This window comes from Heterocephalus glaber, unplaced genomic scaffold (assembly GCF_053883595.1).
Source record: "Heterocephalus glaber isolate CG9 unplaced genomic scaffold, H.glaber_assembly_v1.0 deba00001504, whole genome shotgun sequence".
Classification (NCBI taxonomy): domain Eukaryota; kingdom Metazoa; phylum Chordata; class Mammalia; order Rodentia; family Bathyergidae; genus Heterocephalus; species Heterocephalus glaber.
The window spans coordinates 6,617,244-6,634,913 of NW_028258324.1; the positions used below are offsets into that span (position 1 = coordinate 6,617,244).

Here is a 17,670-nt window from a genome sequence, read left to right on the forward strand (position 1 = left end):
GTTACAAAGGTGTATATATTTATGAAAACTCATGAAATGGTTTACTTAAGATCTGTTCTTTTTTTTCTTTCTTTGTTTCTTTTGTTTTTTTGTCTTTGGAGACAGGGTCTCACTATGCAATGCAGGCTGATATTAAAATCCAGCAATCCTCCTGCCTCAGCCTCCCAAGTGCTAGGATTACAGATGGTGTGCCTCCACGCCCAGCTAGATCTGTGCATTTTATAACATAATAAATTTTATGTCAGAAAGGGAAACAACTATAGCTTGCCACTATGGCACATGACTGTAATCCCAGTGTAATCAGGGGGAAAAGGGACAAAGTGGAAGGGTCTAAATAAATTAACTAAATGAAAGGCAATACGAGTTAAACCTCAAAGGAAATTAGAGTACAGTACAGAAAACAAAGAACTGATGAATTCACTGGTGACAGTGTAGGGAAAGGCAACCAAAAAAAAAAAAAGGAGTTGGAGACAGACTGCAAGTCAAGACAGGGACACAGCTATACAGTTGTACAAATCTAAAATACTTATGGAAAGGAATCTTTTCCTGACACTGCTGGCCATTTCATCAGTTTTTTACTTTTTTCTTGCTCATACTCCAGCTAATCTAGTCAGTGAATCTTGTTGGCTCTAACATCAAAACATTTCCAAAATATAAACCTTTCCTCTTTTCTACACTGCTACTACCAGGCCTCTGTCACCATCTCCTCTTCCTTTAATTACTGTAATAGTGCCCTAACTGTTTTGCCTTATCCCTCTTCATAGTCCATTCTCAACACAAAAGCCAGAGTACATCTAATGTAGATCATGTCTTTCCTTTGCTAACAACCCTTCAAAAGGCTCCATCTCACAAAATGTCCAAGTCCTTCACAACAGCCTGTAATATCCAGTCTCTAGCCCCTTCTGTCTCTCTCTGCCTCTGGCTTGCTCTGCTCTAGCTACACAGGCTTGTCTGCTATCCCCCAAGCATGCCAAAAATGTCTCTTCCTTAAGGCTTTTGAAATTCTTATTTCTTCTGTCTGGAATACTCTTCCACAACACATCCACGTGGCTTCTACTCTTACTTTTTATTAAGTCTTTCAAACAACATTTCTCTCCATGAGGTACTGACTGGCCAATTTATTTAAAATCCTCCTCTAGCCCATCCCCGTCTGCACTTCCCATTCCCCTTTCCAGCTGTATTTTGTTCCATAACATTTTTTTAACCATCTAACACAATGTCATTATTTTTACTTGTCTCTCACTTTCTACCAGAAGGTAAGCTCTACAGAAACAAGGAATTTTCCCATTTAATACTGCCATATCTTTGGCACTTACAATAGTGGCAGTTACAGAGTAAGCACTACACAAATATTTGTTGACTTGAGTGCTTAATTGATCCATTTCCGATCATATGTTACCTTGTTGTGGTGGTCTTCCCTTCCATCTTTTGGCTGTTCCAGATTTTCACTGTGCCATCGTTTGAACATGTTGCAAAAAGTGAGTGTTCATCAGAGACTCTAATTCGATTCACAGCAGATTTGTGTTCATGAAGATGTGCAACTAGTAGTCCTTTAGGACGCCACCCTAGGATAAAGCAAAGGAGTGTATCTTTAACTACAGTTTGCAAATACAATCTCCTCTTCACTGTCCATCTACAATCACCAACAACTAGCTTGAGAACTGAACAATTCAAAGGTACCAACTGTTAGCTAATAGTGATCTACTGAACTCTGACAGATATTACCTAAGATACTGAGATAACAAGCATTGTTGAAAGAGCTTCCAAAGACTGCCTGGCACCTTTCTCCAGGATTTGAGAGGGCAAGGCAGTCACTTCATACCCTAACCACCTAATTGAGCAGCATGAAGTAATGATTATCTTAGTATAGGTAAACTGGGAATGAATGAGAGTCTGAACATGAAAGTCTCAAAAACCCATCTCCACCATACCTTAACTGATACTGGGCTACTTATTAAACCTCTTTGAGCTTCATTAAACCTCTTTGAGGTTTAATTTCCTCAAATGTAAAAATGCTGGGTATATTACTTAGCCCAAAGGATGAATATATAGATTAACCAAATATGAGAGTCTAACATTCTCTCTAGTCTAACGTAAGCACCAAAATGTTGGCTGATTCCCTCTTTACCTGCAATCAGTTATTATATGATGTAAACATGTTAGTATAAATAGTATTACAAATTACAGCCTTGGACAGTTTATATACCTTCCAGTACCTTCTTTATATCTGTAACCTTCTATGTACATTCCAATATGTACATCCTTTTTATATATGACTCATTTCATCTAATAAATTATAAATTCCCCAAGGCCCTGAAATGTCTTAGCCATTCTGAAAAATCTTTTTGTAGTAAGTATAAAATTTTGTAATATTTAATTATTTGATTTTAAAATACAATAGAAAGTAATAAAGATGATACTGTACTAGATGTCAGCACTGTGCTTAATTCAGTGATAACAATGTCATTTTAGAAATGATTTTTTACCGGGCCAGGGATTTAGCTCAGTGGTTCCACTGTCTGCCTCACAAGCTAAGGACCCGAGTTTGATCCCCAGTACCAAAAAAAAAGAAATGATTTTTTACCAAGAAACAAAAATGAAACCAAGACTATTACCAAACCTGATATACTCTAAGATAAAAACAAAATGTTTACCCTTGGACCTTCTAGGCCACTTGTATGGGAACAACAGCTGAATGTGATTTTTAGGAGGATATACTAAATTTGAAAGGGACTAAAAAACTTTGTCATGAAGTCTAGATAATCTACCAACCTAGACTGAACATTTCCTCAGAGAAAATCAATTTCACACAACTATTCAAGTGTGAAAAGAAAAAAAAAATCAAGAACCCAACTGTCACTGTACATTTCTTAAATCACAAAATCTGATAGCTTTTCTGATTACTGAATAAAGTGTACAACTTAACTCCACTTAAGTATAAAATGTCACTTATAAAGACAGATTCTATCATAAAAGTAGATAGCTTGTGGTCTTATTTTTCCAGTTTTTAAACAGAACAGGTAAATAATACTGACATATCACAGAAACAGCTGAAGAATTCCAAGATACTTATTTTGATAATATTTGTATGTCTAGAGAAGCTGCTTACAACTTAAAAATAGCTTCTAAATCTTTAAATCACTAACCTTATAACAGTATTTTCCCTGAATCATCAAAAGCCCCCAAAAATTCACATGGCCTTTTAAAAAGTCTATACTTAAGCACACTGCACATTGCCTCTGTGTCTTCAAGTTAAATTTCTATTATTAAAATCTATTACTTTTTTTTTTTTTTTTTGGTACTGGAGATTGAACTCGGGTCCTTGCACTTGCGCAGCAGGTGGCGAAACCACTGAGCTAAATCCCCGGCCCTCTATTATTAAAATCTAAATACAGAAGCTCATTAATTTTTTTAAAAAACTACAAACCTAATATCAACTATTAGCTCTGCCACATTACAATGAGGCAAGCCACACTTTCATTTGAACTATCTCTAATTTCTTTTGAATCTCCTTAGACTATAGGAAATGTTTCTCCAAAATCTTAAGGTTGATCAATCACTAAATGGTGGAGCTATAAGAGTTTCTGTTATATTTTTTTAAAGAACCTAGCATTTTCTAAATGTTCTACCTGCTCATTAATATTAATACATTAAATGGTAAACTTTCCAGAAAATGAAAACAGAAGTTGAACAAGCTGGACCTTCAATGAAAGCAGCATAACACTGGACTGCTAAAACCTGCTGGTCCAAATGGGAAAATGGGGACAGACAGGCTACATTACTAAGTGACTGGCCTAAATATGGCACTGCAAGTTGCACCCACATCTAAAAATACCCCAACTCCACAAATACAACTTAAGATTCTTTTTTTTTTTTTTTCAATTGCTTCTTTCTCTGGATTTCTCAGGTGATAGTTTTCTCATGACTCCCTTTGTCTGGTAAAGTACAGGTTGAATATCCTTTATCCAAACTGCTTGTGACCAGAAGTGTTTCAGATTTTAGAGGCTTTTGTGAATACCCTTAATAGAAAATGCATAATCAGAAGTGCTCCTAAATTATAAAATTAAGATTAAAACTTTGGATTTTAAGATTAGGAATGCTCAACCTGTATAGGTTCCCCCATTAGGTTCTATGCTTAGGCACATAGGCTGGAATACAACTCGTTATCTATGGAACTTTTACCAGGTGGTGGTGGTTTACTCTCCCATTCGGCATTCTCCATCATCTGCTTAGCTATCCTCTCAGCATTGCACTGCTCCCGCTTCTGCTGTATGAGTTGCTGAAGTTCAGTTTTACAAGTGGTAATTCGAATCTGATAAGTAGATGGTAAAACTGTACTACTTAAAACCTGTATTACTGGTTTTTTATTTTGGACATTGGTTACTTCTGAAACCTGCAAAAATAAATAGACTTTAGGTAGTTATATCATAAATAAAGTATATTTGAAGATAAAAAATGTACCCTTGTTCTGTCTCGTTTGTACCAGTTTTTGTCCTTAATAACGTACCAATTTTAAAATTCATTTAAAAAGCCAGGCATGGTGGGGGCACAGCTATAATCCCAGCTCTCGAAGGCTGAGGTAAGAGGATTTGAGGCCAACCTGGGCTACATAGTGAATCACAGGTCAACCTGGAATATAGCAAGACACTGTCTCAAAAAATTCAAAATAATAATGATATTGAACAAAAACCCTCAGTAATCTAACTGAAAAAAGAAATGGAACTTTGATTTATCAGTCTGGTTCAATTAATATTTTTCATTTAAAATATGACTGGCTACAGAAGTTACCTCAAATTATAAACTCATTTCAAATATATCAAAATTATCATGATATTTATCACACATAGCAAACTTAATTCTTCCCAGAAGTATTTTTGCTATTGTGCTATATTAAAGGAAGATTTTAAAAAAAATTTTCAAAGTTCACTGCAGCCTGATTATAATCATAGTTCATAATGCTGTCTTCAACTTAAAATTTCAGATCACTTTATTGAGACCTTTTTGGTGCTTTCAATAACTTGATTTCCCCTAGTTATCGGCTATAAAAGTAAACCTGTCTTAGAAAAAATAAGTCCTCTCTAAAGGACAAGCCACCAATTGATTTTCCTAGTACAATACACAATCTTTAAACATCCAAAAGAGCAGAACAGAATTCAAAGACATAAAGAGAACTATATTGCCTCAGGAACAGTACCTGCGGAGAAGTTGACAAAGGAACACAAATGCCGGCAGAGGACTCTGAACGAGTAGGCTTCCCAGTCTGAATCACCTCCTGGTCACTTCCTTTAGGCAAGGCCTGAGGGATGCTGGATGGTTCCAGTGACCCAAACATGCTTTTCCATTCTTCATTTACATTTGAGTCTTGTTTTACATGTTTTCTAGCTATGAAAATATATTCAGAATAGTTAGCCTGAAGCTAGTAATGTTAAAAGGCCTTTAAAACCAATGGTGCCTTTGTTGTTTTTGTTTTTTAAAGGGGCCAGCAATAGATTTCACATCCTATTTGTTGCTTTGGATTTGCATTTTATTAAGATGTATGTATTAAGTCATTAACTCTCACTTCATCTCTAAGGCAGATGGAACATTTAATCTTAATTATTCTTAGTTTCCTGAAGCTAGAATAATTTCAAGTAACCAGTTTATCTGAAGAATAATTAAAACTTTTTCAATTCTTACTGCCAACACTGCTAAATATGACTTTTCTATTCCCAGTAGCAGCTACTTGGGAAACAAAAACCAAACAAAAAAATAGAAGTAAAAAATCAACTGCTATATAGCTATATCCTATCTACAGACATGCAAGAAACCCTTTATTTTTATCTTCACTGAATTATAAAAAAATATTAAGTAATACAGGGCCAGGGATTTAGCTCAGTGATGCTGCCACCTGCCTCACAAGTGCAAGGTCCCAAGTTTGATCCCTGGTACCAAAAAAAAACAACAAAAAGTAATGCAAAGTTCTAGCATTACCAAACTATGTGAATTACTCCATAATTCTGATAGCCTGATACTCAACTTGATAAATCTTGTAAAACTTATAGTTTAATGATATACTATCAATTTACTTTGCAAAAATAGGATACACTGTTTGACAACTTGCCTTTTCCTTATTAACTAAATATCTACAACGTTTACTTCCATTTCCCTATTAATGCGTATTTAGAGTATTTCCTTTATTTTCTTCCATCAGAAACATTCATATGTTTCTTCATATGCCTGTCAATGTTTCTTAGGATATATTTTTGAAACTTAAAACAGTGAACCGGACTATTATGGCTTTCCTTACAGTAGCCTGCCCTGTATCCTCCAGGTTGTACTTTTATCTTGTTTTTTCCTTTTACTTGTTCCAAGCTTGCTCTGCAGAACTAGTTTCTCTCATTCTTCACTTTTACTTCTTCAAATAAACTTTGCTTTTTGAAAAAAAAAAAAAAGAATCAAATAGTAAAGTACAGCTCATGTCAAAATGCCTTCTAATAAGAGTGTGTTCAACTTACAATCTCATCCCAGAGTGTATAAAAATGCTTATTTCCCTATAGCCTTGCCAACATTAAGTATCATCAGTCTATACTAATCACATAGGAAGAAAATGGCATCTCACTATTTTAATTTGCATTTATTTAATTATTTGTCTTTTCACATATATGCATTTCTATTCTACCAGTTGGTCTGCTAACCTCTTTCATTTGGGGTGCTTGTTTTTTTTCTAATTTGTATGAGTGTTTTATACATTATGAGTGTAAACCATTACTATTAAGTTTTACATACTACTGAATTGAACAGGTGGTTAAAGGATTGGAAAACAGATTCTATCTTCAACCATATACTTCCACAGGCAACATGACTATTATTAGAGCTTTGGAATCAGGTTTGGCTTGACACATACAGAGCTATGTAATTTAGGCAGGTTATTTAATCTCTTAACTGTGAGTTCACTGCCCCATCTTTCCTCCCTCACATCTTCCTGTGAAGTAATATAGTCACTGCATTTGAAAGTTGTCTATTTGGAAAATGGGGATTTTATTTTATTTTTATACTTTTTTTTGTTTTATTATTGGCTAAAATCCCATCTTTGAAATACATAATAAGATAAAAACTCAATCAAATTACTAACCTCGTTTGTCATCTGGTTCTTGTTTGGTTTTAACAAGATCAACTTGTCTCCCAGTTATGCCCAGAGCTGCCAAGTCAATTACACCCTTCTGACTACTGTCATGAAGATGGCTCTGGTCTACTATATTTGCTTTTGCTCTATTAGATTTCATCATGAAGTCTTTTAGTGAGAGAAGTTTATCTTCCTCTTCCTCTGTCATTCCCTAAAACCAAATAAAACCATACATTTTATAGGTTATTTTCAAAAGTAATAACAACCCTCAGAATGACTGTCAAATAAAGATTCAACCACCCAATTGAAAATTGCAAGAATCAGAATGATGAAACGAAGCAAGCAAACAAAAGAGAAAACAACATGTCACTGCTAGGATCTTTCAGAACATTCTATTAGGGTTCTCTTTTATTTCATGATTTGTATATTAACTTTCTTCCTAAATGGCAGCATTCTAATATAATTCATCTTTGAAATTTCCAAAGAACCTATCACAATGACTGATATCTAGTAAACCTTTAATATAAAACTGTTAAATAAACATTTAGTATCTAAACAAAAATTGTGAATATTAAACAAATTAGAAAGTGTACCTACTTTAACCTTGCTCCTGGTTGTGTTGAGAATATTCAATGAGACCTATGTTAGGCACTCTAATACACAGAATACTTGGACCACTCAGAAAATCATAGGAATCCTGGCTGAACTGCCAATGTAAGCAACACACCCAGTAGCAATGGACAGTCATGGCTAGATCAGACTGTCAAGGTTCAAATTCCAGTTCCATTACTATATGACCTTTGTTGAGTTTCCCAACTATTCTGTGCCTCTATTTGTTTATCTATAAAATGAAGATAATTACTAACACCAATCTTGTAAGATTATAGTGAAATTTTAATGCATTAATCCACCAAAGACACACAGAATACCTGAAACTGACAAACAGTAAGTACTAATTAATCTGAAAAATTAATTCAATATAGTTAAATATTCAGGTAAATGTGGCAGTTTTGCATCCTCTTTATCCATCCAGACTCCTCTAGTTCATTTTTATGATACAAATGAATAAAAGACATTTGTTTAATAAAATGGAAGTTCCCTTGAGGCCTCAATGGAGAAACTTATTAGAGTTTAAAGTGATGTTTACAATTTACCTGCCCAGCAGCATGACACAAACCAATCCTAGGAAGGTAGAATGTTAAAATCATAAAATAAGATTGCTTTAAAGTATAATAATCATAGCAGATTCCTTGACTAAATTTTTGCCGGCATTGCTTTGAGATTTTGGGGTTAATCTCATGTCTGCTAAAATTCAGTTAGACAATTTTATAGCTATAGTAAAGTCCTACTCTTGTCATCAGTTTATCTTTTAGTCCACAAAAGGGAGAGCCATAAAAGAAATGAAGTACTAATACATGTAACAACACAGAGGAAGCTTGAAACATTTAAGACCACAGAAAGCAGCCAGATACAAAAGTCCACATACTGTATGATTCTGTACATGAAATGTCTAGAATAAGTAAACTCACAGAAATAGAAAGTAGGTTAGGGGCTTTCAGGGGCTGAGAGCAAAGGAAGAACAGGGAATGGATTGCTAATGGGTATGAAGTTTCCCTATGGAGTGATGAAACTGGGCATTTAATAGTGATGATGGTTATACACATTATGAATAATTACAAACCAATGAATTGTACACCTTAAAAGAGTAAATCTTAAATGAATTACATCTCAATTAAAAAACAGGAATTAATGCAAGGCTTGAAACCAAATCTTAACACTATAAGGGCCATTTCTATTTGAGTAGACCATAGTTTCTTAACTTGCATACCTTAATTTAGTTAATTTACTTGAGGCTTGGTTTTGTTTGTTTTTAGTTTATTTCCAGACCAGGCATAGTGGTACAAGTCTGTAATCCCAGCAGAAGCTGAGGGAAGAAGATCAAGTTTGAGGCAGCTTAAGCTACATAGCAAGACCCTGTCATATGTGAATAAGAGATTACTTTGTTCATCCAGTTTAATAATATGTATCAAGTATATAATGTTTGCTGTGGTGAAATATATTCTCAAGGTTTCATTGTCTTTTTTTTCACATTTGCTTTCTGTGAACTTAATATTCAGACAACAATGTCTTTTATGTACCTACTGTTTTGTTAGGCACTGTGAAAAGACAAAAAAGTAAGGCCCTCATATCTTTGTCCATAAGGCTTACTTAGTGCAGTGTGTTTATCAAATAAATGAGGATGGTAGTTTCTGCCCTTAAAATGAAAAAGTTAACAAGTAAGAGAATATTTACCAAGAAATGATGTATAAATGTTTGATACTATTTTCAAAAACACCTAAATCATACTTGCAATAAAAAGTAAATGACAGGGATATTTTATGTATCCCATGAAGCCCAAAGGAGATTGTCTAACAAATATCTGAAAAAAGGAGCAGTTTGTGGTTTTGGGAAATGTAATATGTTTAAAAAGTTGGAAAGGTTAGAGCTGCTAACATAGGCCATCTGTAAGAGTTTGGAAGATGCACGGGGCACTGGGGATGCTGAGGCAGGAGGGATCACCATGGGTTTGAGGATAGCCTGGGCTACATAGTCCAAGGCCAGGATGAACTACATAGTGAGACCGTGTCTCAAAAAAAAAAAGAAAAAGTTTGGAAGAAGGAATCAAAGGAGCATTAATGTCTCAAAGAGTATCTGTAAGTGAGAGGAGAAAGTACTTATAATAGGATTTTTCAGGTTAAGAGGCGTATTTCCTCTTTGCCGGTAGCCAGAGGTAAAACCTGTAACTATTATGACCTGCAACCTTCTTGTATTCAGATCTGCCTTTATGAAGAAGTCCTAGGGTCTGCTAGTAGGGGAAGAGGGAAGTATGTACAGAGTGAAAGGACTAGAGAAGTAAATAAAACCCAAAAAGTATCACTTGTTTACATTTTTTCAAATCAGTGACAAATTTTTTTTTAAATGCGAGCAAGTAAAAGTAAAGAAATTTTAAAGCTCTGTGTAAGGTTTCTGTTTTTAAAATAACATTTTTTTCATAGCTGGGCATGGTGGTACATGCCTGCAATCTCCACACTTGGATGCTGAGGCCAGTTGGAAACCCTGTTTCAAATTTACAAAGAGCCAGTGTTATAGCTCAGAGGCTTTGGGCTCAAATCTCTAACACTGAAGAAAAACAAGAAAAAAAGTTTGTGCTCATAATATGATTGAAACTATACTCTGATTGTAAAAGCAGTCTATCTGTTGTTGCTTGAATGAATTTTTGAAAACAATATTCTAGGTATTAAGTAAACTGAACATACTCATTTGAAAAAAAAATAGGAATTAAAAAAACCCTTTTTTATTAGGAATTTTTTTTAAAAAAACCTAAACAACAAACAACCAAAACAAATATTCCAAGAAAGGACAAAGTTGTTGATGAACCTAAATACAAAGATACCCAATAAGTACCAGCAAACCAAATTCAACATGCATAAAAACATTTTACATAAATACTTTCTATATCTATTTTATATTTATGTATTTTATATAATAAAGTATATTTTTCAGAGGTTCAACATGACAGTTATATTTATTCCAAATAACCACAGGGAAAAAAGGTCAGTTTAAAATATGAAAATCAATAAATGTATTAACTACATCAACAGAAGAGAAAACTCATTCAATTATTTCCTTATTTATCTACATTTAATTTGGTAGCATTCTTCCATAATAATTATCTTTGCTTGCCAGGAATACAAAAATTTCTTAAATTTGATAAAAAGATTATACAAAAAACTAGTAGCAAACGTCACACTAAATGGTATAATGTTGACCTCTTCCCCTGACCTGAGAAACATGGATCCCCACTATCACCAATTCCATTAATACTGCACTGAAGATCCTAGTGACTTAAATAAGGCAAGGAAAGGTACTCAGATAGGAAAATAATAAGCAAAACTGATACTATTCCCAGTCTATACAACAGAATGTACACATTCTAAAGAAATACACAAGCTACTCATTAGAACTAATAAGTTTTATGAGATTGCTGAATGTAAGATACACATAAAAAACTTCCCTAAATCAGCTAGAAATAAAATATTAATATGACAAGAATAACTGCATTTTTTTAAAACCCCAAATACTTATAATAAAAGATGTACAAAACTCTACCAAGTAAACCTTAAACCATTACTGAGATCAATTAAAAAAGAACTAATAAAATAAAAATGTATAGTATGCTAATGAAAATGCAAAGGACCAAGAATAATTGCGACAATCTTGAAAAACAAGAAAAGTTAGGAGGTTTTATTGTACCAGAGACAAAGCCTGAATTACTGAGCAAAATATCCACAGACTTCTGCTTCCAGCTATGAAGGAGTAACAGGGATAAAATTTACCTTCCCAATCTAAACAATTTTAAAACTGGGGAAAAAATATGAAATAGCACTTCCCAGGCACAGGAAAACTGTACAGGGTTGCCATCTCTAAGCTAACAAGAAAGCCAGAAAGCTAAATTTGCACGGCAGGGAAACATAGAAGAGTAATCTGTACAGAGTGAGAGCTCCAGAGAGATATAGAGAGGGTCTCCTCAATCCTCTGGATGAAAATTAAACTGTATCTGTAGATGGAAACCACCTGAGGCCAAGGAAGGAGCAACTGGGAAGCAGTAGGCCAAACAATCCCCAGAGCTTACACAGGGCTGGGAACAGTTCACATTCCCACCAGTCAGGGTAAAAGAACTCTTAATATGCACATAGTGTATAGTGTCCTCTAACTAGTGTTGCTCTGGACCCAGCAAAGCTTGCAAGGCTTAAATGGATGAAACTGTTTCCAAGTGATTGTACAAAAGAACAAGTTCAACACTATAAAGGAACCCAGCACCCAACAACATAAAATTCATAATCAACAGAGAAAGAGACTAGATGGCTGAGGGTCAGAGATTAGAGGAAATTTGACATTTTATTACATACCTTCTTATAGCTTTTCAATTTTACACTTGGATTTATTCTACTCAATCTAAAATACTAAAATAAAAATCCACTAAAATGCTAAAGATGTATTTGTCACTTTTTTACATAGAGTGAAATCATTCTGCAGTCTTTATTACCACCTGATTAAATGGATACAAATAAAACAGATCTAACTAAAGAACTTTATCATATGTCATTGCCTGATGGTAAGTCTGATTAAAAATCTGGAGGCCAGACAAATTCCAACTCCCATATGGGTAATGTTCCAAAAGTGTACTTTAAGTCTATTATCTGGAACTCTGAACATATTTCCCCATAGAAACAATCCCAGGCTGGTCTAGAAAAAGAAAAAAAAATTGACAGTACTGGGAACTGAACACAGGGCTTCACACATGCTAAAGCACACTCCACCACTAAGCAACCTCCCCATCTCTTTTTAAATCTTATTTTGTGTGAGCTGGGCGTGGTGGTGCATGCCTATGATCCCAGGGTTCCAGAAGTTGAGGCAGGAGGATTGCCCTGAATTTCAGGCCAGCCTGGGCTACATACTGAGTTCAAGGCCAGCCTGAATTACAAGTGAGATCGGTCTAAATAAAGAAAGCTACATAGACAGACAGACAGATTTTTTTTTTTTTGCAGACAAAGTCTTGCTAAATTTCTCAGGCTGGCCTCAAATGTGTGATCCCCCTCCCTCACCCTCTCAAACAGCTGAGATTATAGGTGTATGCCACTACACCCAGCTTAGAAGAGCCTGTTTACCCATTTTGTATCTCAACTATAGGGCAATCTAGAAGAATACTATTGAACCTTAAATGTAAAAAAACAAAATCTGTAGGCATGTTCAAGAGCTCTCTCCTGCAGAGGCTGAAAATCTATCTCTTCTTTCTGTATCATGACAGAACCCAATTCATTTCTCCAAAGCCTTCCCATGTAGGGACAGGGGGGCCGTAGGTAAGGAAAAGATAGGATGAAGGTCTCCTTAAGGTCTGTTAAAAGTTAATGGAGAGTGTAGGTATTTAGCTCAGTGGTTCCAGCCCCTGCCTCGCAAGCACAAGATCCTGAGTTCGATCTCCCATACCAAAAAAAAAGTTAATGGAGAGGGCCAGGATGTACCTCGGTGGTGCCACGCCTACCTCACAACCCCAAGGTCCTGAGTTCCATACCAAAAAAAAACACAAAAAAAACCAAGTTAATGGAGAGACTTACTAATAAGGGCTACTAGAGGCAGCTTCTGCTGGCCCATTCAGACTCAGACAAAAGCAAAGAAACTAAACTCAGGAAGGTCCCAGGTAGTGCGATCAATATAAGAATCACGCACTTCCCCTTTACTTAATCTTTAAACCTAAACTACTTATTTATAAGCCCCAACCCATAATCTTATTCTTGCCAAAGGACAGAGAAAGATCATATGGCTGGAAGAAATCCAAGGGAAGGACCAAAGACAGCCAGGGAGCCAATCAGATTCCAGGAGCCTACATGGAACAAGGATCTCAATAAAAGGAGCTACAGACAAGAAATCCAGGTATCTTTTAAAACTCTCTTAAGGCTGGGGTTCAGTGGTAGAAGGTGGGCTTAGCATGCATAAAGTGCTGGGTTCCAGCCCTAAACTCCCCTGCCCAAACCCCATCGGAACCAAGTCAGAATTCACTTTCAATGAGAAAGTAAATTAAAAGAATACTTCACTTTCAAACACTCCCTACTCATCCATAGTAGCTATCTATCATCCGCTCTTCCCCCCTTTTTCTCCACCTTCAAATAAATCGTCTTCTCCTAGTTTAAACTTGGCTTCAATTCTTTACTGACACTGGGTTTATGATCGCTGAGACCTGCATTTTCCAGTAGAGCAGCAACCTGCAGTGCACATCTGAACATCAGGCCCTCGTTCCAAGTCTCTGCTAGTAATCCTAAAATACTCAGGTACCACAGTGACCAAAAAGAAGTGAAAACAGAGAAGTCTAAGACTAGGTAGGGGCTGAACTACACTTGGCTTCTGCCCAAGCAAGTTTCTCTTAGCTTTCTGTCCTTTGTTTTGAGAGGCAAGAGAGCATAGTGCTGGGGTATGGGCCTTGGAGTTGGACAGCCAACTGCAAAACTTACTGCACTGTGTGAGCACTGGCAAGCTAACTACTTCCTTTGTGACTCAAATTCCTTATCTATAAAATACGGATAATATCTGCCGTTTGAACTTGTTTTCTAAGGACAGCCACAAAATACAGAAAACACCAGCTACAGTGGTAGAGTCACTGTACATTTTCCCCAAATGGAAGCTGGTGTTGTTCTGCTGTTATTTCTGAGGACCCCAGAGACTCTAGCCTGTTCTCCCTTCTATTACAATGCCTATCCCTTCTGACCCTGTGACCTTCCTAGCACTATTATCAGAAGCAGTCTAAAATGGGATTATTTGTTCCTCTTGTCCACTCAGAAAAATGAAAGGATATGACAAATATATGAAGCACTGACATTTCAGAGGAATATAAGTCAGTGAGCAGTAGTGGCTTTATCACAGAACCCAGTAACGAAGTAGGCACAGAGAGGGCAGCAGTAGTGGAAACACTTGAGAGAACAGCAGGAAGCAGAAAGCAGAAAGACTCCCTCACTTACTCATGGCAACAGCAAAAATCACACCTTAACAAACTGAGAAGGGACTGTGAGCTAGAAGGTAGCTCCATAAAGGAACTAATGATTTATAATAAAAAAGAAATTTCAGAATAGAGGCTTTTAACACAATTTATTTAATCATTTAATTTTAATTTAATTTATAGGATTTGCTGGGAAAAGAGAAATACAAAGAATTACAATGTCCAAGCCTCAAGAAAACATTTAGATTGGGATGATTTCTATTGCATGCTGAAATCTTTTTGATAAGGATAACCTATTCAGGAAAACAGGAAAGTGTGACTCAGAATCCAAATTTTCCATAAACTGCTTTTTAAAATATCAACTACTAGGCCGGGGATTTAGTTCAGTGTTTCTGGTGCCTGCCTCGCAAGCACAAGGGCCCGAGTTCAATCCCCAGTACAAAAATAAATAAATAAATAAATAAATAAATAAATAAATAAATAAAATATCACCTACTTCCAATGTACAAGCCAATGTTAAAAGAAAACCAAAGAAAAATCTCTTCAGAAATTCAAGTTACATCAAATTATGTCTCCAAGAATATAGGAAACAGAACCCTTGTCCTGGGGGAGACTCCAAGGTGGACCCTAACTCTAATCAAATCTAGATCTAAAAAGAATCAAAATGGTTGTTGTCCAGCCTGTTTTGTGGTTCAATCACCCAGACCACCAATGTTTGGGTATCAAACAGCACTGAAGGGGCTGGGGATAAAGATCAGCAGTAGAGCACATGCCTATGATGAGAAGACCCTGGGTTCAATCCCCATTTGGAGACAGGGGGCGGGGCACTGGATATTCAGCAACAAGTACAATACATGAAATGATTTAATTTCAAAACTTATAATAAAATTCTCTCTGAAACTTAATGCATTTTCTCATACTCTTTTCTTGTTAAACAAAAGATGATTAATAAGGACATTCTCTTTACAAAAAATGCACTGCAAGATTAAAGACAGTCATTAAAGTCCCTCAGTATTTGCCTTATGGCTCATGAGCATATATTCAGCAGCTGTAGTCTTTATTTCTATTTTTATCCTTATCTTGATTCTCTAGATCCTACACATCATAAAACAGAAGACCAAATATAGATGATATTTCTATAGAGGTTTTATCAATGCCAAATATTATAATAATAAGATTATTTCTTAACTCTAACAAGATTTAACTAATCCAAATTCATAGATTTTTTTTAAGATGCAACAGTAGATTGCTGTTTTATTCAATCTACAGGGCCTTAGTTATTTCAAGCTATTTGCCTGCACTGAGAACTCTATAAATTTAGACTGAAACAATTATTCTATATTGTATCTACATTTTGAAATGTTTCTTCTACTTGAATTTTCATTACATTTTGGTAAAATACAGAACTTAATCAAGAGTATTACTTAAATCTAAGGTTATTTCTACTCTCATTTATTTAGCCAGCAATCACAAAAGCTTCACGGGTCTCCCATGACTATTTAGCTCAACCCAATGCCTTATCATCATGCTAATATTTTTGCTTAAGAAGCAAAACAAATGCACAAGATGTCTCCTAGATCTATTTTCATATGGCATAATGTATTCTCATCAAAAACATTAATACCTAAATGGATGCTTCAAATTTTTTATGATATTTGCATTTAAATGTAAGATTTCAGAAAAATGATACAACCTGTGAGAGCAGTTTTTTCAGAAGCTGTGCTATGGCAGGGTCCTCAGGTGGAGGGCAGTCAGGGAGAGATCCATTTCGTTTCTTCTGACGCATATGAAGATGTCTGAACAAGCTGGTAATATCTTTAGACCTCAAAGTATAATCAAATATAGAACGACTTACTGGCTCTTTTAAAACACTGAGCAGAACAAGTTTTCTTTCAATCTATGTTAGAAAAATAAAAAGAATCAGCCAAAGCTATAATATATGGTACAATTACTTTCAAATTCAGTAAATACAACCTGTGTAAAGTTAACATAGGCATTTATTTTCTAGAAGTAAAAAAATAAGCCTTTTCTAGATTCCAGTATGTCAGAATATTTCCTACATATAAAAATACCTGCAGTTCACAGATCTAATACATAGGTGCTAATCCAAAGATTCTCAGTAACTATGAGTCTTTCCTTCATTCCTCATATCTTCCCAAGCGATTCAATCTTCTCAAAAACATCACTCTCTCCATAGATTTCATAAAATTCCCCCTTGTGTTATCCCTAAGAATATTTTCCTTGTCAGTGCACATATAATAAAAAGGACGAAAATACTAACAGTAACCAAGAGGACTTCAAGTCTATTTAACTGGTCAGTGTAAGCTAGCATAAAAAGTTATATCTCTTGTCCAATCCAAACTGCAGAAAGACAAGCTTTATGAAACAAAAGGATAATTACCTACTCAATGCCTGATTCTGGCCTTTCAAGATGTAAGACAATAATGAAACCAGAAGATTAATAAACAAATTTCTAAATAGGGTAAATAAAGAGAATAGGCATCACTCCACTCAACTGCCAAGAAAGCATAAACTTTAAAATGAAAAGGCATTTTTTTCTGGTTATTCATCTATAAGCTGCTGTTGGAGTATAAATAAAAAATTCTACAAAGCTCTATGAAAGAAGAATGATCTCCAGAAATAGATTAATCTGTGAGAAAAGAACTGAAGGCACAGCACAGCCAAAGCTTCCTAGTTTCCTGAGTATATTTTAGGCTATTTTCTCCAATCAAAGGGAAGATGCACTGAAATATAGATGTAGGAAGCCAGAGATCCATGTGGATTTCCAAATTAGAAAGATAGTCTAATAAAAATAGGACATTTCAGAATGTTTTAACAGCTACAAGCATCCTTCAACTGTTTCTTTAATTTAAAAATCTATTTTACAGTTGTTTGTCTAGCAATATGATGAGTATACACTGACAAGCTGAGGAAATAAAATTTGCTTTGCACAAAGCAAGGACCTAAAATTTATGACACAATGCTGTATAGACTGCTAGAGTCATTAGATGTTTAAAAAAACAAAGAAAAGAGGGCTGCA

At 35.3% G+C, this 17,670-nt stretch overlaps 1 protein-coding gene across 2 annotated transcripts in view; it reads right to left on the bottom strand.

The window, feature by feature from the left end:
• Positions 1–17,670, bottom strand: part of Pik3r4 (phosphoinositide-3-kinase regulatory subunit 4) — a 101,032-nt gene that overhangs the window by 36,980 nt on the left and 46,382 nt on the right. For both annotated transcript variants that reach the window (XM_004834218.3, XM_021242244.2), the window contains exons 9-13: positions 16,324–16,527; positions 7,112–7,313; positions 5,195–5,382; positions 4,183–4,393; positions 1,400–1,565 (exon numbers count right to left, since the gene is read on the bottom strand). In XM_004834218.3, coding sequence (XP_004834275.1) covers positions 1,400–1,565; positions 4,183–4,393; positions 5,195–5,382; positions 7,112–7,313; positions 16,324–16,527 — 971 coding nt within the window. The remainder of the gene's footprint in view (positions 1–1,399; positions 1,566–4,182; positions 4,394–5,194; positions 5,383–7,111; positions 7,314–16,323; positions 16,528–17,670) is intronic.